Below are 23,255 nucleotides of genomic sequence, written 5' to 3'. Positions count from 1 at the left end.
AACAGTAAAATTCAGTCAGAATTGGAAAGCAGAATTGTAGGTGTTTTTTTGTTTCATTGCCTTTTGAAAATTACACTTTTTACTTCTAACCTTAACAAAAGTCAAATAAGTGTAGCATTATTTTATATGAAGATATTTTTTAAATGTTAATATCACAACTTTTCATTTATGTTTTTGCATTTTGTTATCTGGATAGACCAGGCTCTGTACTTGACAGTAGTGAAACTGGGTCTGGGTTACGTGTTTTACATTCTGAGATGAACAACTGAGTTATATAAAAGCATCAAAAAGCTCTGTATCCCCTGCAGACTGTCTTGTGATTCGTACATCCATCATGCTGTCATTCTCTGCCTACAGAAAACTAAACACGGTTATACACTGTTAGTTTTATTGCATGAGGAATGGATATGCTTATATGCTATCACACAAGGGAATCAGCAAAAGTTTCAAGCAAATGAGAGTATCGCTGTGGAGTTTTCCTTACCGCATGAGAGCATAAAATGGGAAAAAGAAGAAAAATAAGGACAGGCAGCATTTATGTGGAGCTTAGAAGAAAAATAAAATTTAATTGTGACAAAAAATATTTTCAACTGAAATGGTAATGCAGCCTTTTCACTTGATTAGCTAATGTAATTTTTCCGGCATGTAAGCTACTTAATCACAGTACTGAATACTGCAAATTCTGGATGACATATTAGAGACTCAAAAGTGCTGTGCTTGGCCTGCCTTTTAAGCACCATGACAAGGCAGATCACACAGTATTTGAAACCCTGCAGTTTAATTTAAAGAACCTTACTAATAAGGAAGAGGAGCAATTGTGGGACGCCAGGGAGAGTTTCAAAGAGTATTTGGACAGTATGCCTGAGTTTGAAAATGACAGTTATTCAAGGAACTGTTTTGATTTTGATCCTCAGTTATGTACACCATCACCTTCCTATGTACCAGCTTGCTGATAAGAGGGGCACCATCTTCATATGTCAGTTTTTACTGATTTGAGGGGGTGAATAGTCATCTAGAACACAAACACTTTTATCACTTAAGGTAAGGGATAAGAAAATGAAAAGCTGGGTAATCCTAAGTCCAGGAAACTGATAAAGGATCCTTGAAGGAATTATGGAAGTATTCTGGATATTTTATGAGAGTCTTCATAAAAACAGACAAATTGGGTAACCAAGATAAGATGGAGAATTTCATAGTAAATCTGATGATGCCAAAAGTGGTGGCGTTAAAGGCCCAACAGTAAACTGTAAATATATAGGAGAGAAAAATAAAAATGGTAATGGGTGCTCAGGCTACAGGTTCTATATAGTATAACCGCAGAAATCTGGAATCTGAGGAGAAAGACCCTAGTAAGCATATGGAAGTAATAAGGTTTTGAATGTGTGTGCTTGTGGTGGTTTAAACTAAAAAAGGGAAAAGTCCTACAGATCCTGCCTCATATTGACCAATTTCAATATTAAATCATGGCTACAAAGTATTTATGTGTATAATCAGTGTAGATTTATAGAGAGGAGACATTCATTTGACAAAATTAATACAATTCTGATGATTAATAAAGATGCATAGGACAAAAAAACACCATTACTGCTGAAACTGGAAATCAAGTGAGGCATACCTGATAAAGTGATAAATATTGAGTGCCTTAATAGATATGGAAATGAAGAGGAGAAATGGAAAAATGAGCAAGAATATTAGGAGCAAATGGGCAAGATCAGGCAAATAAATAAAATGTTATGAAAAGTATGAATTATTTAGTATAAAGGAAGACGTATGAAAATGACTGGTACTCTGGTATTTAGTTGAAAAAACGAGAATGGTTAAATGAAAAGATAACTTCAAATGTATGGAGTGGAAAATAAATGGCTCTGGAATAGATGGGTATTACTCAGGTTCTGAGTTGTAATTCAGTGTAAAGTCGTAAGAATAGAGAATACAGGAACGACTAATAATAGCATGGTATTCAGTAATGGATGCAGCAGCTACCAGAGAAAACATGTCTGTGCCCAATACAGGAGGATTGTGCTGCATGTAAAACATAAGTGACATTTAATAAAGCATTCTATTAATAAGAAAAAAATAAATATTTACTACTTGTAAGCCTGGATGCTGAGAAATTTTTTGATGGGGTAAGTTGTGAATATATGTGTAGGATAATGACTGAATTTCTATTTCCTGTAAATAATTGCATTGCTAAGAACAGTATACACAGGGGAAAAAGGCAAGGATGATGGGCGGGGTGGGATTTTGTATGATAGTGAGTTTTTGTAGATAAACAAGGCATTATTGTTTGCAGTCTGTATATTAATTAGCAATGAAACTCAGAGGAGCAAACATCCAAAGATATGAGCTGAACAGGAAAGAGTAGCGTTGTTTACATTTGATATACTATATTTGAAAAATCTAGAATAAGATGTCACTGTGATGTGGAATATTTGGAGATAGTTCCACAAGTTTTCAGTGTATAAAGTAAGTGCTGATTAAACAAAAGCCACATCTGTAAACATTTTGCTTAAATATAAAATGTTATGTTGTCCATATCTCGCCTTGCTGTTTGAGTTTAGAGCAGATCCACGGCTTCTACTCTGCCATATACTGTAGCTTGAGAGGTTTTACTGGCTCAAGGCTAGTCCCTATCCCAGCATTCCTAGTGGTAGTTACCCAGATCTCATTTGCCACTTGCAGCGTCGAGATTGCGGATATGGCTCAGGCTAAGTGTTTTTTCTATTTGTTTTACTTTTTGAAGAAAATCTTCTAATTTTTCTTTTTAACTTGTTATTAATACCTGTCCTTTGTTCTTCTACCTTTCATATCCCGTCTGAGTTACTCGCATTTGTTAGAGACTAACCGTTTTTCTCTCTGGTCTTTTTTTCTCTTCAGACCCGTTTAACTTAGAGGGTTCTTTGCCTTTTTCTTGCCTTTTTTTTCTCTTGTCTAGCCTTACATAGTGCTGTTCAACATTATGTCGAAAGATATTGCAAAGGAATCGAAACCTTCGGGTTTCAAAAAGTGTGATTCATGCAGTCAAAAGATGTCCCTTATGGACGGGCACACTAGTTGCGTATATTGTTTAGGACCTGTTCACCTGCAGGATTCGTGTTCTATCTGCCTTGTTTTTAGTTCACGAGTCATGCAGGAGAGAAAAAACAAATTAATCTTAAGAGGTTTACTGAAGAGCCCCTTTGATGCTGCTATGGAGGGGACTCAGCTAGCAAAAAAATGGAAAAACCCAAGCCTTCATCCGCTTTGGCTCAGAGTTTGGACCTGGCTAAAGAGAAGGGCAAACCACAAGCTAAGTTGGACCCGATTATCTGTTCCGACAAGACACTATCACGTATGACTCCATCTGTGTTTTTGGAGCCAGTAAGGTCCCACAAGCGTTCCAGGTCTCCTGCCTTGGAACTGGTGCGGTTTGCTCCACAGTCTCCTTTATTACAGTCTGTGGCAGGCAGTCACTGGTCTTCAACCCATTCCTCTTGGTCATCCATGAGCCTCTCGGATGATGATGTGGAGAGGGTGGTGAAGAGGCTTCTTAGGACACCAGCATTAGCCAAAATACTTTTAGGCCCATCCCAGACAGAAATGGTGCCGACAGCCCAAACAACAACGGTCTCTATTCCTCCTCTGACTCCTCTGAGTTCGGAGCCAAAGTGTATGGAAGTTGTAGTGGTGGAACCGTCAGTTCCTGTAACCTCCTCTGGTCTTTCGGTTCCAACAACTGCTCCGATCTCCTCGATACCCTCTTCTGTGAAGGGATCTGGGAGCAGATGCTCCCTTGTCCGCTCCTGGGGGGAGCGGCATCAGACCCTTGTCCGACCCTACTCTTACTCTCGGAGCTTCAGTGCAGGTCAGCTTGACTCCTACATCGGCCTCGGAGCCATTGCCCTCGGTTCTGAGGATGTCGCCGGCTTCTTTGAAGCCGGAGATTCTTTCGGGTCGGGACCGAGATGCCTTGGAGGTGATGAGGAGCGTGCTGTCTGCTGAGACATCTCCACCCCCGGCTCCATTGGCTCTTTTACTTTGGTGCCGGTGTCCGCCTCTGAACCTCCCCTCTGACCCACGCATAGGGAACCCATGCTCCAGGTTGCCCCATTGGGCAATCCCACCTCTTCTGAAACCTCCCTGGAGCATCCCTCGGGGGAAGACTTGCAAGAGGAAGCATGTGGACTCCCCTGAGTCCTTGACATCAGACACAGACTTGGATGACTCAGAAGGGTCCCCACGGTCCCCCTCTGAAGATGTCTCTTTTTCAGACATCTGAGAAATCCTTAGAGGGGTGACTGGAAGTCCCTTGCCCCTTCTGAAGATGAGTCAGTGTACCTGGACACACTCAGTTCCCGACCCTTGACCTCTTGGGGATCTCCTTCTTTCAACCCACTTTTACACATAGTGAGTCAAAAGGCATGGAGCTCTCCAGACACGATGGAACCAGTTCTGCGGAGGCCCAATAAATTCATTACAGCTCCTGAAGACAAACTCTTGTTATCCAAAGGTGTTCCCATTGATGCTATGGTAGTGGCAGCAGCCACCAAGAAGGAATTAGCGGAAACTTCTTCATCTGTCCATCCGCCGAACAAAGAGTCTCGTATGATGGACAGATATGGGAAGCGTATGTTTTCTTCAGCGACCTTTACTCTTAGGTCGCTGAACTGTTTGTCCCACCTTACAATGCTTCAAAGAGATCTCCTCAAAGAGTTAAGAGATACCTTATAGGATCCTACAGCTGTGGGAGCCTCAGACAAGGCGGCTTCTCATCTTGCAACCTTGACTACGGTGGTTAACTCCTCCATGCGGCTAATTTCTTACACAGCCGATGGGGTGTGCAGGGCAGCAGGCACAGGGGTGGCCTTACATAGACACTCCTGGATGTGCCTTTGTCATTTTGCGGAGCCCTTAAGTTTTCCTTTACCAGCGCCCCCTTTGACAACTCATCCTTATTCGGGCCTCAGGTAAAAGAGACTCTTACCAGGTGTGAACAGGATGGCAAAACTCTCTCTGCTGTGGGAGTACATTTTTCTGCTCCATGTAGACATTATCCTAAAGGTTAGAAGAGCAGGAAAATGTGGTTCCGGAAATCCCAGGGAGCTTTGCCTGACACATGTGGAGATTTTTCCCCCAGGGTCAGAGGGAGAAATAACGATGGAAGATGTCGATCTCACGGCGGGGGGGGGGGGGTGTCCGCAGAATCAGGGCAACAGAGATGTCTTCTCTGGTAGGCCCTTCCAGCGCTCCTGAAGGGAGGCCGGACTGTCCGATTCCGGAGACAGTCGGTGGGAGGATTATCCTTGTACCCAACAGCCTGGCAGTCGATCACAGAAGGTACATGGGTACTACTGATATTATCCAGAGGTTACAATATTCCCTTCTTCCAACTTCCCCTGTCAAAAAGACAACACTGTATCCCAGATGTTCCACCCTATCTTCAGGATCAAGCAAACCTAGAGGTTCAAAGGTTGCTAAGAAAAAGTCATCCAGGAAGTCCCCACAGACCAAATCGGATCCGGAACTTACTCAAGGTTCTTTTTAGTTCCAAAGAAAACAGGGGACTGGAGACCCATATTGGATCTCAGCAGACTGAACAAATCAGTCAAAAAAACAATGTTCTGGATAGTGACACTGCAGTCCATTCTTCCTTTCTGGGTCAGGACAATTGGATGTGTTCTGTCGAGCTCCAGGATTCATATTACCACATAAAAATGGACAGACGGTCAAGGAGATATATATATATATATATATATATATATATATATATATATATATATATATATATATATATACGCTTCCAGCTGGGAGCCAGTCATTATCAGTTCATAGCGCTGTCCTTTGGTCTCACCACAGCCCTCATGGTGTTCACCAAATGCATGGCAGTAGTTGCAGCTCACCAGAGGCGTCAAGGATTCCGGGTGTTTCCATATCTAGACGACTGGCTCCTTACTGCCACCACCAAGCATCAACTAATCAGGGCAATGGAATCCACAATTCGCTCTTGTTCTCAGGTAGGGATCACCATAAATTATGAAAAATCTGCCTTGTTGCCTTGTCAGTATATTACCTTTATAGGGGCAGATTTAGAGACAAGGGCCATGATAGCAAAGCTGCCTCAAGAAAGAGTATTAACAATCCATCGCCAAGTTGTCATGCTGTTCACACAAAAGAGAATTCAAGTAAAATTTGTCCTCAAGGTCCTGAGTTCTATGGCGGTGGCAATCACTCTAGTCCCTATGGCTCGCTTCCATATGAGAATCCTACAGTGGCTCCTATTTGCACAATGGTCATTCCAGGATTTACCCATGTCACTTCAGATTCTGATCGTGGAATCCTGCACAAAGGATCTGGAGCGGTGACTTCACTCCCCTATAGTAACAATAGGCAGTCTGTTTCTACCCCCCCCAACCTGTAGCCACAGTGACCACGGACTTTTCCCAGATGGGGAGGGGGGGCATTTTCTTGGACAGACTGTTCAAGGGACTTGGCAGGAACACGAGTATCACTTGCACATCAATGTCCTGGAGATGAGAGCGGTGCTTTTGGCATTGCAAGCACTTCAGGACTCTCTACCTACAGGGACGATAGCAATTCAGACGGACAATTTGTCGATAGTATGGTACATCAACAAACATGGTTTAACCAGATCTTACCCCTTGTGTCGAGAGGCTGTATGAGTTTGGCAATGGGCGATGTCCTCCCAGCACTTTCTGGTTGCAACGCACATCCCAGGGAAATCCAACGTGATAGTGGACAAGCTCAGTCAGACTATCCTGATGCCTCACGAGTGGTCCCTGAATCAGTAAGTTGCGGACTTGATTTTTCACAAATGGGGCCAGCCATGCTGCGATCCGTTTACAACAAATGCAGCAGCTACTTTGCCCTAGTCCCACCACCGGGACAGTCATCCAGGGACACACTTGTTCATGATTGGCCCCTGGGACTGCTTTACGCCTTTCCTCCCTTTCCCCTGATCCCCAAAGTTCTTCAGAAAGCACAGTCATTGGGTTGCCAGCTAATCCTCATTGCCCCTTACTGGCCTTGTCAGATATGGTTCCCATTCCTTTGGCCTCACCTGCAGGGAGAGCCTTGGATCCTGGACCAGCGCCAGATCTTTTGATGCATCAGTCGGGGGATCTCCATCCTTCCATTCAAACTCTCAAGCTCACAGCTTGGTTTCTCCACTTCCGGTCTTAGCCAGGCTTCCCGATATTTATCCAGCAGTTCAGCACATTTTGATTTCCTCCCATAAGCCCACTACTAGGAGACTTTATGCTAGTAAATGGAAGAGGTTCTGTTGTTGGGCAGGTAAAAATCGGGTCGATCCCTTTACTGCTCCCATTTCAAAGATTCTTGAATTTCTTGCTGAAACCTTTGACTGAGGAGCAGCTGCAGGTAGAATCTGAGTTCAGTTAGCTGCCATTTCTAATTTCCATATGGGAGAAATGGGTTCCAGTATCATGTCCCATAGGTTATGCAAGGCATTCCTAAGAGGTACTACCCTCTTAAGACCTCCGATAAGAGAACCTCTCCCCCCGGCATCTAAATTTAGTTTTAGACGCTCTGATTCTTTCTCCCTTTGAACCATCTGCTTCTAGTCCGCTCAAATTTCTGACTTGGAAGACCCTTTTTTTGGTTGTAATTACCTCAGCTAGAAGGGTTTCAGAATTGCAGACCTTATCTATTTGGCCCACGTACTTGATTTTCCATAAAGATCAGGTTTCTCTCAGAACCAACCCCTCCTTCTTACCCAAGGTATGTTCTGACTACAATTTGAATCAATCCATAGAGCTTCCTGTGTTTTCCCCAATCATGGCGACAAGGCAGAGTATAAGCTTCATCAATTGGACTTTCATAGACAGTTACATTTCTATTTACAAAGGACCAAGGACCGTAGAAAATCTGACCATTGTTCATATCCTTTGCGGACAATAAAAAAGGTTGTGCAGTCTCAAAGGTGACTTTATCAAAGTGGCTTTCAGACAGTATAAAACATGTCAACGAGTTGCGTAAACAAAAACTTCCAGGGAAAATTAAAGGGCACTCAACAAGGGCCTTGGCTACCTCTGTTGCCTTTCAAGCCAGACTGCCTTTGGATTCGATCTGTGCAGCAGCTACATAATTTTCATACCTTTATCACTCATTACAAAGTAGATGTGGCCTCCAGGAACAAGGCATCCTTTGGTTCCACAGTCCTGAAGAGTTTTTTTCCAGTGAGCCACCCAAGAATCAGGTGCTGGGGATGCTGTCCCAAACAGCAAGAATGAAGGCAAGACATGGACAGCATAACATAAAGAAGTTATGTACTCACCATAACATTCCATGTTTGTTGTCCTTGAGCTCGCCTTCCTTCTTGCGTGCCACCCTCCTTACCCCTTCCTGTCGGATCTAGAGGAATCCCTTGTTTTTTACTGGTTATACTGGCTGAGTTTCCTTTATACCATACCTTATGGTTGGTCTCAGTCTACTCCTATTACTCTTGTGGAGGGGTTACACCTTTATATGTAGGTGTCATCTGATATGTAAAGTAGAATATATCTCTGGTCTATTTGAATGGTCTAGTGTTGGGTTATCACAAACGAGATCTGGGTAACTACCGCTAGGCATGCTGCCATAGGGGGTAGCCTCGAGCCAGTAAAAGCGCTTGAGCTATAGTATACTGCTGAGTCGGAGCCAAGGATTGGCTCAGAACCAAACAGCAAGAAGGAAGGCGAGAGGAAGGACAACAAACATGGAACGTTATGGTGAGTACATAACTTCTTTATTTTGCAGCAATTCCCATACATTGCGGAGCAGAAAAAAATGAAGTAGCTAGGAATATAGCTTAGAACAGATGCAGTAGGAGTGGCAAAGGAGATGTGGTAGGACACTAAACAGAACATAATCTGTAAGTTAAGGGAATGGACGTTCATGATTGTAAGATACAGGAAGTGAAAATGTTATTGGTTCTGTTGATTCTGTTTATTATCTGGGTATATCTCTATCAGCTGGATGATACATTATGGAAAGAAAGAAGTAAGGAACTGAAGAACCTTGTTTGGGAAGGCAAATAATTTGAAATAATTAAATATAAATAATTAATATATATATTTAAATAAATTTTAAAGAAGGCAAATAATTGAGGCCTACGATATAATTTTTAAAGAAGGCAAATAATTGAGGTCTAGGATTAAGTGGGATAAGATGATCCTATTGTCAGAGCAAGGGGGCACGGGTTTGCTTGATTTAAAGGGGCATTTTAAGGCTATGCATTTAAGGTTATGATATTTATTACAAGTAGGGGAATATAAACTGAAATGTCAAGATATGATGATGAAGCAAGAAGAGACTACAAGAGATGGGAAAAGATTGAACCTACTCTTTACTTCCGTCCAGTTTGACTTATAGGTCCTCAAGCCACTTACTGGATCCAGTCCAACAAAGTAGTTCTTGGCCTCGAGCCCTATGTGCATTGTCCGGAAATAGTGTTCCCCTCCATATAGGCGCAGCTACTCAAATTTTATTCCATTTTCCATGCCATTCATCATAATGTCTTATTTTTCAAGACTAATGGCTTAAATAAACATTGTCTAGGGCTTTAACTAAAGATAAGTCTAGACATCCACCTCTATAAAAACAGGTCACATTATTACCTTTGATTCTACATGTAATATGATTAATACAATTTTACTTTCACAGAACCCAGCAGCCCAAGATCACATTACATTAACTTTTTCCAGCTTTCTTATCTTGCTACATTGTAAAGCTTTGATCCATTACAGCTAAGAAAAAATCATTTCTTACTTTAACATAGACAGCAGTCACTGATAAGTCTCCACCTTTCAGTTAAAGTACATCTGACTGCATACTTTACAAAACTACTTTAAAATATAACATTCAATTTACAACATGAAATGTTTGAACATATGTTAAGAACAGAAACTGTTCTACTTACAGTTACTTATTCAGTCCGTTCAGTGTCCTTCTAAACAGTAATGACATAAAGTGGGGTTTAAGCTTTAGAGTCAACTACCAGTTTAACACGATCAACAAAATTCCTATTTTTCTTGGGCACTTCTTGTGAAGTTACTTTTTAACATGTCTAATGGGATTGTTGCCTTATAGTTTCTTATTTAATCACTAATTTAAATTTGTTACTGGCTTTCTTCTTGATCATCTCTATTTCCCAGAAACAGTTTCTGATTAAACTCTGAGGTACTCCTGATTCTTTTTATCCCCACTTGTGTCTTTTTTTTTCTGTCACTCAAACGTTTACAATTGGAAGAATGGAAAATGTGATTCATTTGGCAAATATTCTCTGTCAGCTTTGTTGCTGTCAGAAAAATGATCAGCAGAGTTATCTTCTGCTTTCTGACTTGTTCTTTGATAGCTAATTTGTTTAGTTCTTGCATAGCCTGTGACTTTGTCCTCCATAAAAAGAAAACATTCTGAAGACAGTTGGACAAAGCATCTTGAATCTCACAATCTGTATCTTGACATTCCCCAATCGATGGGATAAAAGTTACTTCTCTTCTGCCTGTTATACCCTATCTCTGTCCTTATCAACCGAACCGTATCAGAAGCCGTTATCCCCAACATATGGAAAATCTCACATATCATACCACTACACATGGGGGGCAGTTCTACTGAACTGTCCAACTACAGGCCCATAGCTATTCTGTCTCCACTAGCTAAGATCATGGAGAAGTGCATTCATATTCAACTCATGAAATATCTCACAGAGAACAAACTACTATCCAATTCGCAACATGGCTTTAGGCCCAATCACAGCACCACAACAGCTCTCCTCTCCTTCTCTGACACCATCAACCACAATCGTAACAATAACAATCTGTCCTCTGCCCTCTTCTTAGACCTATCCAAGGCCTTCAACATGGTGGATCACAAAATGCTAATGAACAGTTTGGAAGCCCAAAACTTAAATAAACAAGCCCTCCAATGGTTTGAGTCCTACCTACAAGACAGGCAACAGGCAGTACTGTGGAAGGGTAAACTCTCCTCTCACCTCCCCATCAGACTTAGAGTCCCCCAGGGATCAATACTAGGTCCCCTTCTTTTTTCCATCTTTATAAATGAACTTGGTGCAGTCATTCCAGAGGCTACCTGCATTCAGTATGCAGATGACTCAACCTTGATCTGCTCTGCCTCCTCCCCTACAAAACTTACCACAATAACCCAAAACACCCTCAACAAGGTTGAAAATTGGCTATTAAACCAATGATTAATACTAAATCCCAACAAAACTAAGTTACTTCTCTTCACCCCAACAAATAGAACCAAATCACCATCATTCAACATAACAGCTAATAATGGCACCATCATCTCCCCAGTAACCCAAACTAAACTGTTGGGTGTCATGATCGACGACAACCTTAGGTTTGATGTACACATCAATCAAACCATAAAAACTATCAATAAAAAACTTGGCAGCCTCTATAGGATCAGATCATTCCTAACCCCGCAAGCAAGAACTGCTATTGCCCGCTCCCATCTTCTATCAACCCTTCTCTATGCCTCCCCTCTCTTCTCCCACCTGAGTAAAACCGATCTCAAAAAATTGTCAACATGCTACAACCACATTGCTAGATTTGCAACTGGCACACCCTACCGGACCCACCACTGTCTGAACCTGAATCTCCTGGGCTGGCTGGAACTACACCAACTCCTCCAGCTCAACCAGCTCATAGTTGCCCATAAAATACTCCACCCAGACACTACTCCAGCCCTCAGAAACATAATCCGCCCTTATAGTAACAATCGAACACTCCGCTCATCCACCAAACTTCTAGTACTTATGACCAAATCATACCACGCTGCAGGTGACTCCCTCTTCGCCAACTCTGTCGGTAAAAACTGGAACTCACTACCAGATGACATTACCCAAGAATCTTCGCCAACGTTATTTAAACACAAACTTAAAAGCCACCTTGAGTCACATTGGTTCTGTCCCTGTACCAACCCTGACTAGTACCCCTTACACCCCCTCCACCTGACTTTAACTTCAAACAAATTACCCTAACAGTCCATCCAAACAAGTTGATCAATCATATTAACTAATGTAGGTATTATTGCCTTAATAAAATATCCTAAACCCTAGGTAATAAGGTAACAATTACCTACTACCACAACTTAAAGTATGTCTCATGCCTCATGGATGGATGTATTCTGCAATGCCTGTAATCAGCCTGTATGTTCTGTAACTGAAATTATTGTACTATCTATTTTTCTTTCTGTATTCACTGTTACTTAATGCCATCTACCTAAAATTTGTAAATTGTTATGTGTCTGGAGCTTTTCTCCCCAGGACTCCGCTGAAAATGGATATGTATCCAGTCGGACCATCCCGGTCAACAAATGTAAAATAAATAAATAAATAAAATAAATAAATACAGTAAATCATTTTACACAAACACTCTGGTATCCTAAATTCAGGAGCTGCTCTTTCTGCTAGTATGATTGTATCTTTACTAATAGGGGTCTTTTTTTCCTTTCACGTGGATAAATTTGGAGCATACCCATGTGCCCTTTCAGTTAAAAGTCCTGCTGTGGAACATCACCAGTTGGTTATTTGTACTTTCATAAAAAAATGAATGCAGTGTATTTCCTCAAGTTACTCTGGCAAGACAGAAAATCTCAGATTTTTATTGCTTGCACTGTCTTAACGCTGCCATTTTTTGAAAAAGCTGTTCTTGAGAAGTGTTGTACTTATCCAGCCTTTTCTTCATTTCAGATGCTGACATTTGCAATTTTATTAGTTTGTTAAAGCTTCTTGTATTAGTTTCCTGCCTTTTGCTGTTTGACTTAATATATTTCTTCAGTGCTTTATTTACTTTAATCACCTCTTAAGTACATTTAATTTATTTTTTTCTTTAAATCACTGGAAGCCATCTCCTGTATCAAAGCTGAAACTTGAACTGCTTTTTGCGGAACCCCTGCAAGATTCTTCCCAGACAGGAGTTTTTTTCTCTCTCCTTTTCTAGTTGAGATTTTATCTTACTTTCTCTAAATTTCTTCTTTGCTGGCATCCAGGCAGTACAATTACTATCAGGTAACTGAATTTTACCCAAAGCAATAGACTTTTTTTATTTTTATTTTTTTTATATTTTTCAGTTTTTACACTGGGAGAGCTGTAGTTAAAATGTTGATCAGCATACATTCATTTTGGAAGTCTTGGATTGCTTCATTCTTCAGGTGTCGTCCTTCAGGTGAATATTTAACCTGAAGTCTGACGTACCCAGGTGTGGTAGCTTCAGTGGATGTTAAAGATCCCATGACATTCATTATGCACGACCAGAAGAATTTCCCTTGAGTCATGGCCCAGTTTTCTCTAGTCAGTATAAATGACATCTTGGGTGTTCAGGGAAAAAAAAAGACCTTAAGCTAAACTGGATCTAATGTGCAGTAAAAAGAAATAACCTAGGGGCTATCATTTTCAGAAGTTACATTTGAGACATGGGTGGCAAAGTTTCTTGTGAAAATATTCTTCCTCTGAGCCGGGGTTTTATATAGCAAAATGCATTTTTCAGAAAGCAAGAGTTTCCAGTAGCAGGCAGTTGGGTATAATCTGAGGGGTGGACACAAGAAAATCAAGACAATAGTACATTTTTGGGCAAACACAGTGGTTGTGTAGAAAATACAAATATTTAATTTTGAACCCTGTGGTAATAGTTTATATAAATATGTAAAATGAACTTCTTCGGCATAAAATTAATGAAGCAAGGGCAAATGCATCATTGGAACTGATTTATTTTAGCACTTTCATTCTACCATATCAAAGAACTTCTTCAGAAATAAGATCAGCATAGCAAGAGTATAGAGAAATACTGTTATATACACAGCAATAATACAAACTTGTCTTTCTGTTTGATTGCTGCAGGTGTTTATTTTCACTGATGGAGAGGTTGGCAACACAAAACAAGTCATTTTGCTAGTAAAGAAGCATTCTACAAATCACAGGTATTATTTCCTTTCTCCAGTTTTGTAATATGTTTAGTTATTTGTTAATCTAGTCTGCAAAGTTTATAACTGTGATGAATAAATTATATATTTTTTTACCACTATAGCAAAGGAAATACCCCATTTCTGCATATCTTTTTTCCAAAATCCAATGTTAACCCTATGTTATTAACTGTACAGTTTCTTCCTTCGATTGCCATACATTTACTTTGGTAACGTCTGATCCTTCCCACATTCTGCCGATGCCACAAGTGTTATCCATTTCCTGGTGTCCAGCAGTTGGTTACATTATGTGGTATTTTATGGCTGCTTACATTTTCTGACTTGCTGAAGTACAGTGGTCAACCAACCATGCAGAAGAATTTTCTGTGGTGTACATTCTCTTCTGACTTGCATTTTTTCTTCTGACGTGGCTTCCCTTAGCTGCCTTCTCATATTCTTTATTTATACTTTCTGTGACTATAAATCCTGACATTACCTACTCTGTTTGCTACACAAGCCCTGTCTTTCCCCTGCACATTCCAAACTCACATTTTCTCTGCTTGTTTCTTTTGCTTTCTCTCAATTTCTCTTCTCTGCTTCCCTTTTCCTTTGCTATCTCATGTAATGGGTTTAAATCGAGTAACATTTGGGCAATTCATAGTTAAACTGCTCTATCTTTCAGCTTTGTTCACACATGCTGTTCAGACTACACCTGCAACACTGTATCCAAAGTAATGTGTAGTCCAAGCTCCATGGTAGAGAGGGATGGAGTCCTGAGCTGTGACTCTGATCCAGATGACCCAAGATTGATTAGTGACTCAGTTACTGGAACAACCAGGGAGTTAGGGGTGGGAAAGACTTTTATATTGCCCGCTTGCCTACTCCTGCAGGGAGGGGAGGGACTTTTGTCTGCAATCTGGTATCTTGTTGGTTCAGAGGGCATACTGTGATCACAAGACAGTTTGCATTTAAGAATTTGGCAGTAACGAGTGGTGCTGAAGCTGACTAACATCATGTGCAGTGATGCTAGTGATGTCAACATCTCCACCCAGTTAGGATGTTTCAGATGATTCGCACTGTAGTTGAGAGCATATGATGCTGCTAAATGTTTGCTTCATGTCTTTGCACCCCCTTCCCAGCCAGCCTGCAGCGAGTGCAGCCCATCCTCTGGGTGGTAGTACAGAGGGTACTATGATTAGGAACAAAGCACCAGATGGTCAGCTAAAAGGTATTAGGGTATGCAGTGAGGTGGCAAAAAAGCAATGTGTAGTTAAGGACCTGATGTAAGAAAGGTATTTATTATAAGTTTTATTAAGCATCTTTCAGAGCTGTTGTGATATAGCCTCACCATAGATCATACACAGCAAACCCTAGTGAACAGCAGCTGGAAGCATGAGTAGTTTTAAAAACTGTAGTACACTTTTGGCTGCTACACTTCTTTTTGTCTGTTGCTGTGACTGCAAACTGTATTGCAGCTTTTAAAGCTATTACAAGGTCAAAGATACATTTCACTTATGGCCATGGTTTCTGTGGCTGTGGTAAATGTGTTACAGCTTTCAAAACTGCAAAACACTTTGTCTACAGTTTCTTTTTTTCTTCTCTGTCTCCCCCTGGCAGGACATTGGAGCACTTAATGCTCCATATGAAGGTTTTGCAGCTTTCAGAGCTGTGAAACACTTAAATCTCCTACAGTTTTTTTTCTGTCTGTATGTATATCGTCTGTATGTCTGTCTCTTTCTCTCTCTCTCTCTGTATCTAGTAATACATGGGCCAGAAAAAACTCAGTCCATGTACTACAGTGAATTATGATCAGATCTTTCCACCAATAGCTAAGTAGTTATATGTTCTCAAAAGGATGTATGGGTTTGCATCTTGAGTTTTACTTCATTCTGTTGTCAAGGTGAATTTCTTGTTATCCATTTCTAAAGTGTTTAACAACTTGGTTATGATCTGAGACCTGATAATGATACTGTAGCTATACTATACTTACCCACAGCTTTAGTCACAGTGCATAACATGAAGTGTAATACATCAGTTTATACCTTGGAGTAATTGTGCATTTGGCCTTGTTACCTTACAGCACACACACTGTACATATTTTATTACTTACTTTATTTCACTGTAATTACTGTAAATCATGCTCCTGTGTAGCACGCAAAAATAAACATGTATTTATTTTACTTTTCTTTTCTGGACACATGTACAAAAAATATTCTAAGAAGCTCAGTCTCCTTTAGCTGTAGTTGCTTTGGTTTCTTGGTTAAAGTTATCTGATAAAGCAGATCCCTCCTTACTCTCCCAAATCATCTGTTCAGGAAATAGGTGGTGAGGATCTGGAAATCCACGGACGATATGACAGCGAGCTCAGCTGTTGTGTTGCTGACAATATATATATAAATGTTCATTGCTTAGCTAAAATTCAGGATCAAAGCAATGTTGTCTTTTTTTGTTATGAACTTGAATGAATATTTTACTGAGATTGTACAGCGCTTCAGTGTTATTACTTTTACTTTGTGCAGCTTGTTTTTCTTTGTAATTGTGATTTGTTCTGCAGTTTGTAAATGGTGGCAGATTATCTGTTAGATTTCTCAAAATGCATCCTTCGCATTAATTTAATGTTTTTTTTTTAATTACACCACAGTTTGGCCTGACATAATGTTGCTAAGATGCTACAGAAAAACAGAGAAAGATTGATTACACCATTAGCATAATGGTTTCAGTAAAGTTAATTGTGTACACCAGTAAAGTACACCTGTCTGTTCACCTGAACTAAGTATACTTAACATGTTTCATGTGATTAAAATCCTCATTCAAGAAAAATGTTGAGGTTTTGATGGGTTAAAATGTCACTCTTAACTGTTTTTTTGTTTTTTGCTGCTGATGTTGTGCAGGCCTTTCATGGACAAGAAGCAGTTTCCTAGGCTTTCTAAACATTTTCGTTTTGTAAGAAAGTGGTTAGGTATACCAGATATCAGAGGTCTGCACGAGGTAGAAATATCCACAGAGGTGAAGACTAAAAACAGCCTTGAACAGGGATTAGTCACATGTGGTGCTGAGCCTCTTTGTTCAGAAATACTTAGTTATGACCAGAGAAGTAATACAGAAAAGTGCTTACCTGGGCATGCTGGGACTTTAATTGAACACTGAAGTGGCCTATGAATAAATAATTCCTGAAAATCTAAATACAACTTTCCAAATATGTGAAGGCTAGTAGGAAGGCTGGGTGGGTGCTATGTTTATAAACAATAATGTACTAAAGTAGAGTTCCATTGCTTGTATCATTGCGGATGTTTTGTCTGTAGTGCAGTTTGCAGTTTTAGACAATTCATTGTAGAAAAAAAAAGAAAACAAAATAAAGATAATGTGAAAAAAACATTTTATAAAGTTGAGGGCATAAGTAATTGTGGATGATAAAGTGAAATGCTTCTTGTATGACTGTGATAGAAAATTATTGAAAAAGCATATTAATGGGTTGTGAGGTAAAATGCTTGTGTGTTGGGGTGATAAGTTAATTGTTTATATGTGTTGTATGTTTAAGAGAAACCATAGTTAAGGAAGAGCTGGTTCTCATCTGTGTCTCAGCCCACTAAAGCTTATTTGTGTGGCCCATTTTCAAGGAAGAGCCAAGCTCCAAAATGATACTGGAAAATTTTGGTCCCCTGCCCTCAGACAATACATTTTCATTCCATTCTGTGCCTTCATCCTCTCTTTCAGCTTATATCATCTCAAAGCGTCTGGTTGCAGGTATACTGCATCTGCCTTAATGCTTTCTGTGCTTTCCCTGCACTGATTGCCAAGAGAACTTATTTTGGATAGTTTATTTATTTTACATTTCTTAACCAGGTAGAGTCCGGCTGGGCAAGTAGCCCGTTTTCAGCTGAGACCCGGGGAGAAAAGCTCTACAACAACAGTACAAACAGATTACACATTTTTTAAAAAGATTTACAAACAATATACAAAAAAGTTTAACAGTTGCCAACAATCACAGTTTACAAAAAGTGAATGTAAAAACAGAAAACATTACATTTCCTAAGCCTTACTGCAGACAGTAATGTGAAACTCCTTAGATATATAACTAAAGTAAACCATTGTGGCATTTTCATTTTGTAAAAGTAAGACAGAGAGAAGATAGCAGAAAATAAATATTTGATTGATGGCATGAGAAACTAACCAGGATTATTACAGGAGTATAGCCATTGTTGAGTAAAGTACTCCTTTAGGAGCTGTTTGAAGCTATGACTATGTGTCTTATAAGATATTCTGGGGTAGTAGGTTCCACTGTTTGGCTACTTTGAAGGAGAAGAGAGAGTCACCAAAGTAATTATGAGACTTTGTAACATTGAGTATAAGTTTATCAGAATATCTAAGAGTCCTGGGGTTGGTATGTAGTTGCACTAGGTTGGAGAGTGGAGGGCAGTTTTCAGGTTTGTGGATAATAGAGTGGGCAGTGGTGAGCTGATTGAGCAATAACAGACTGGGAAATTCAAGTCAGTGTAATTTTTGAAGAGCAAGGCAGTGATGGGTCCTGTTGGGTATATTAGCAGCAAATTTTGCTATTTTATTATAGCAGGAATCAAGTAGATGTAAATCAGACATGTGCAGGTTAGTGAAAAGTTGAGGAGAGTAGATAGGAGGTGGGATCTGGCTGTGGCTAGTCTGGCATTTTGAGTAAGGTAAAGGTTGGCCCTATATAGAGCACCAAGTTTGATGTGGACTTTCTTAATTGTGAGTGATATGTGATTGTTGTCTGTTGTGACATCAAGTAGTTTTGTTTGGTTAACTGGTTCTATTATAGTGCCATTAGTGGAATAGATGGAGAGAGGAGGTGAGGTGGTTTTTGCCTTGGATTTCCTGTTGGAGAAGATAGTTAATTTTGTTTTGCTTTCGTTTAAGATGAGTTAAAGATCAGTTAGGTAATTTTCAATATTGAGAAATGCCTTTTGCAGTTTATCTTGGAGGTTTTGGGGTGTGGGAGCAGAGCAAATAAGAGTAGCATCATCAGCATATTGAATGTTAGAAACGGATTTAGTGGCAGTGTTTAGACTATTTGTGAATATAATAAAAAGGAAGAGGGCCAAGTATGGAACCCTGACAGAGACTGGGAGTAGTATGGAGTGTTTATTATCCCATTTAATTGCCTGTTGTTGATTAGTAAGGTAGCTAAAGAACCAGTTGAGAGCTGTAGAGCAGAGGTTGAAGGAGGTTAGAGTATTGTGTAGTAGTTGGTGGGATACCGTATCAAAAGTTTTGGACATATCAAGACATATAGTAGAGACTAGTTGTTCATTGTTTTTGAGGAGGTTCATAGGTGTGTACTAGGCTAATGGCCCTGGGGCCTTTACAAGCCTAGCCATAGGATTACCCTGGCATAGTGCCACCCGACCTTAGTTCCCAGTGCCTCTGAGTAGAGCCACTGGAGTTATCCCTGGGGTGAATTTTCTGGTTCTCATCCACTCACCAAGATTTCTCGTGAAGAGGGTCAGCGAGGTGCTCTGCTTGACATGTAGGGGAAGTCTGTTCCATAGCATGGGCAGTCTCTAGGTTATGAACCTGTCCCTCCAGCATGTTCTGTTAATTGTGGTAATGAGGTTGAGGTCTCTGGAGCGTGTGGTGCGGAGGGATTGGGATTTCTTTAGATGTAGCATTTCTAACAGAGCTGGGTCAGATATGGTTTTGTAAGTCAAGCAGAGATCGCCTCTAAGTAAGCGATGTGAGACAGAGAATAGTTGAAGTTTTTTGAGTCTGTCCATATAGGACAAGTGTTTAAGGCCTAGGATCCTCTTTGTGAGGTACTTTTGCAGTCTCTTCAGTTGTTGCAGGTGTCTAGTGAGGTACATGCCAAATGGGGCATTGTACTGTATGATTGGTCAAATGAGGGAAGAGTAGAGGGAGACGATGACCTCTTTCTTCTTGGATGCAAAACCCTTAGTAATGAGATGTGCCACATAGAAGGACTTTCTGACCACAGTGGCAATGTGGTGATCAAAAGAGACGTTGCTGTCAACCTGTGTTCTCAGATCTCTTGTAATGCCTTCTGTGTTCAGTGGACTAACATCAATGTGGTAATTCATGGGAACCGGGTTTTTCCCAGAGGGGATGACGACACATTTTTTGGCATTGGGCTTAAGGCCATGGTTCAGATACCAGTCGTTGGTCTCAGTGAGGCCATTCTGTAGGATGTCAACATCACTTGGGGAGGTTATACCTCCCAACTTGCAATCATCTGTGAACTTTGTCAGCCAGAGTCCCTTCATGTTGGCCTGGACTTCAGAGAAGTAGATAGCAAACAAGAGAGGACCTGGGACCGAACCCTGTGGGACTCCACTCGTGACTAATTGGCAGTCTGACTTGGAGTCAGCTACTCTCACACTGTGGGTTCTATCTGTGAGCCAGTTTGCACCCCACCTAGTGATGTAGGGGTTGATGCTAATCTTTAGTGTGTTTTTCTATGATTCCTGAGTGGGGAATGGTATCAAAAGCCTTGGCGAAATCAAGGTAGGCTGTATGAACCACCTTGCCTTCATCCACAGCTCTGGTGACTAAGTTGACCAAGTTGAGCAAGCATGATATACCCTTCACAAAACCAAACTGTATGGGATCCAGAGTTTGGTGATTCCGTATATCCTTGTTTATTAGATCCATGATGATGCGTACCATAACTTTGCATATCAGACTCGTTAGGCTAATGGGGTGATAGTTCCCAGGGTGTGTAGTCGCTCCTTCTTTCTGGAGAGGGTAACTGTAGCAGTGCGCCATGCAGTAGGGACAAAGCCTGAGGTGAGGCTGTGATTGAACAGGGCACACAGGTGAGGTGCCAGTTCACTCTGTTGTTCATGTAGAACACAACCAGGGATATTGTCAGGTTCCACAGAAGCTGTATTCTTGGCCTTGGACAGTGCTGTTTTAACCTGTGCAGCAGTAATAGTGGGTGTCTGGCAATCTACTAGTATTGTGATTGGTACTTTGTGGGGGGGGGGGTAAAGTTAGCACTGAATCTGTCGGCTAGTATACTGGCAATATCTGTTGGCTCGGTATAGGAGGTACCATTGTGCAATAGCTCAGAGCAAATCTGGGTATTGCCGTGGAGATTCTTTACATAACTATAGAAGGCCTTGTGGTTGTCTTTACTATCTGCTGCAATTCTGTATTCATAGCTAGCTTTAGAGGATTTGATGAGGTATCTCAACTTTTTGTTGAGGCTGATAAGGGAGTTTTTCCAGTCTTGGGACTTCACTTTATTCCGCATCAGTTTCCTCCTCCTGTTGTAGAGTTTGTTTCTGGCAGGGGACCACCAGATTGTCTTCCTATTTTTGGAGGAGAGCATCTTGGTTCTATTGGGTATGGCGAGATCCATGCATTTTTGTAAGTGTTCGTACCACTGTATTGATGTATGATTCTGTGGTCACACAACTATTCTCCATTTGCATGGGTGCTGTGAAGTTAGCCACCTCTGTTTTTAGGAGCCCAAATTTAGCATTGGAGAAGTTTTTCATGGTGGTTACCTTTGTGGGGGGAGTGGGAGGGATGTGGATTTCCAAGGTAATTCGTTTGTGGTCAGATCTAACCAGGGAGGAGCTGACTATTGGTGTAAAGCAACGGTCGCCCATGTTAATAATGACCTGGTCAAGGATGTTGCTACCTCTAGTGGGGGTTAGAATAAGCTGGTCCAGGGCATTGGAATTCATGCACTCCCAAGAAACGTTGGGCAAGTGTATTGGTACACGAGTAGTTTTCCCAGTTAATGGAGGTGTAGTTGAAGTCGCCTAGTAAGAGAGTGTTAGGTTGGACCCTAATATTCTCCAGGGTGCTTAGGAATGTGGTGAGCGAGTCTTGGGACATGGTTGAGGACCTATAGCAGGCTACGACCTGAATTGCTGTCTTACCCAGTGTTAGCTGCACAGAAGTATCTCTGATGTGTTATGTTGGTCTGCCAGTCTGGAGGTGTGCGCATCCTTTATGAATATGGAAACACCACCACCTTTGGAGCTTCGGTCCAAGTTCTGGGGCCAAAAGGTGTGGAATGAGTTATAGCCTGGTAGTGCAGGAGTGCTTTCTGCTGCCTTGAACCAGGTCTCTGTTACAGCACAAATATAGATGTTTTCATTTTAAGGAGTGCTTCGAGTGAGTGCATTTTGAGATTTAGACTTCTAGCGTTGAGCAGCACGACCCTCAGATTGCATTTGTTGATGTAGTTAGTGAAACTTATGAGGGCTGTATCACTGCCTGGTTCATGATATTCCCATTTTGCTGGCCCCTGTGGCAATCATATTGCAGAGTGAAGATAAGGTAGCAGAGTGAAGATAAGGTAGTATTCATAATCTTGGTCTGTGCCCCATAGCAGGGTTGTGGCTGTGAGGAAAAGAGTGCATCCAAGCAGGAGTTACTGGACCTGCTAGATAAAGCAGGACAACTTGAGTTGGTGTTGATAATGGTGGCCTGAATGCTCATACGAGGACAGACAAAAGAGGATATTTAGACTGCCTGGGTCCATATGGATAGAGCAACAGGAATCAAGGAGTAGAAGTCATTCTACACTTCTGTTTCGCAAATAGCATGATGGTGACCAACATATGGTTCATCAAGAGACACAGTGACAAGATCGCTTACAAGAGTGGCCAACATGTAACTCAGGTAGACTTCCTCCTACTAAAGAAAGAACACTGGGGTAGAGTCAGAGCTTGCAGAGTCTCCCCCAGCACAACTTTCAGCCCACAACATAAACTACTGTCAGTCAGCTGCAAGCAGGGATCAGAGAAGATTTTTAAGGTCAGTGTAGATTAGGTGAAGACGTAGAAGTTGACTGTAACAGTAGAACAAAAGTTCAAGGCAAGATTCATGAATATAGTACCTCAGCAAGAAGAGGAATGGGTGGAGTTGAAGATGGCAGCATCTCAAAACAGCATGTATGAAGACTATAGAACAGATATGTGGCTGAGCTAGTTATAGAACTAAGGTAATTAAAGAAAGCTGGTGATGGAATGTAAACGTCTAGGAATTTTCCAAAGAAAGAAAGAGAGAGAGAAGAAACAGACCAGCCTCATTACATAACCACACCCCTTCTTCACACTCCAAACTACCACATTGCTACCCCCACTTTAACACTTTGACATTGCAACTCCTCCCCGTCCCCTACAGACTTAATACTTCCTTTACCATTTTGCACTGTTCCCACATTTTCCACTGCACTATCCAATTCTCTTCTGATGCTTGATAGCCATTCACTAATCGTGTTCCTCCCGTACCTCCTAGCTCCACTGCTCTTCTTCCTGTCATTCCTCACTAGCTATCATTGTAACTTAAACCATATTCAGCCAACTTCCATCAGCACCTGCCTA

General features: G+C 41.1%; 1 protein-coding gene across 3 annotated transcripts in view; it reads left to right on the top strand.

Annotated features, from left to right (window-relative positions):
• LOC122790711 (von Willebrand factor A domain-containing protein 5A-like) overlaps positions 1-23,255 on the top strand; it is a 1,391,420-nt gene that overhangs the window by 596,918 nt on the left and 771,247 nt on the right. For all 3 annotated transcript variants that reach the window (XM_044058264.1, XM_044058265.1, XM_044058267.1), the window contains exon 10: positions 13,859-13,938. In XM_044058264.1, the coding sequence (XP_043914199.1) occupies positions 13,859-13,938 (80 nt within the window). The remainder of the gene's footprint in view (positions 1-13,858; positions 13,939-23,255) is intronic.

Source organism: Protopterus annectens, chromosome 16.part0 (genome assembly GCF_019279795.1).
Source record: "Protopterus annectens isolate FY-2018-M chromosome 16.part0, PAN1.0, whole genome shotgun sequence".
NCBI classification, from domain to species: Eukaryota; Metazoa; Chordata; order Ceratodontiformes; family Protopteridae; genus Protopterus; species Protopterus annectens.
The sequence above is the reverse complement of the archived record's forward strand: the minus strand, read 5'-3'. Positions and strand labels throughout refer to the sequence as shown.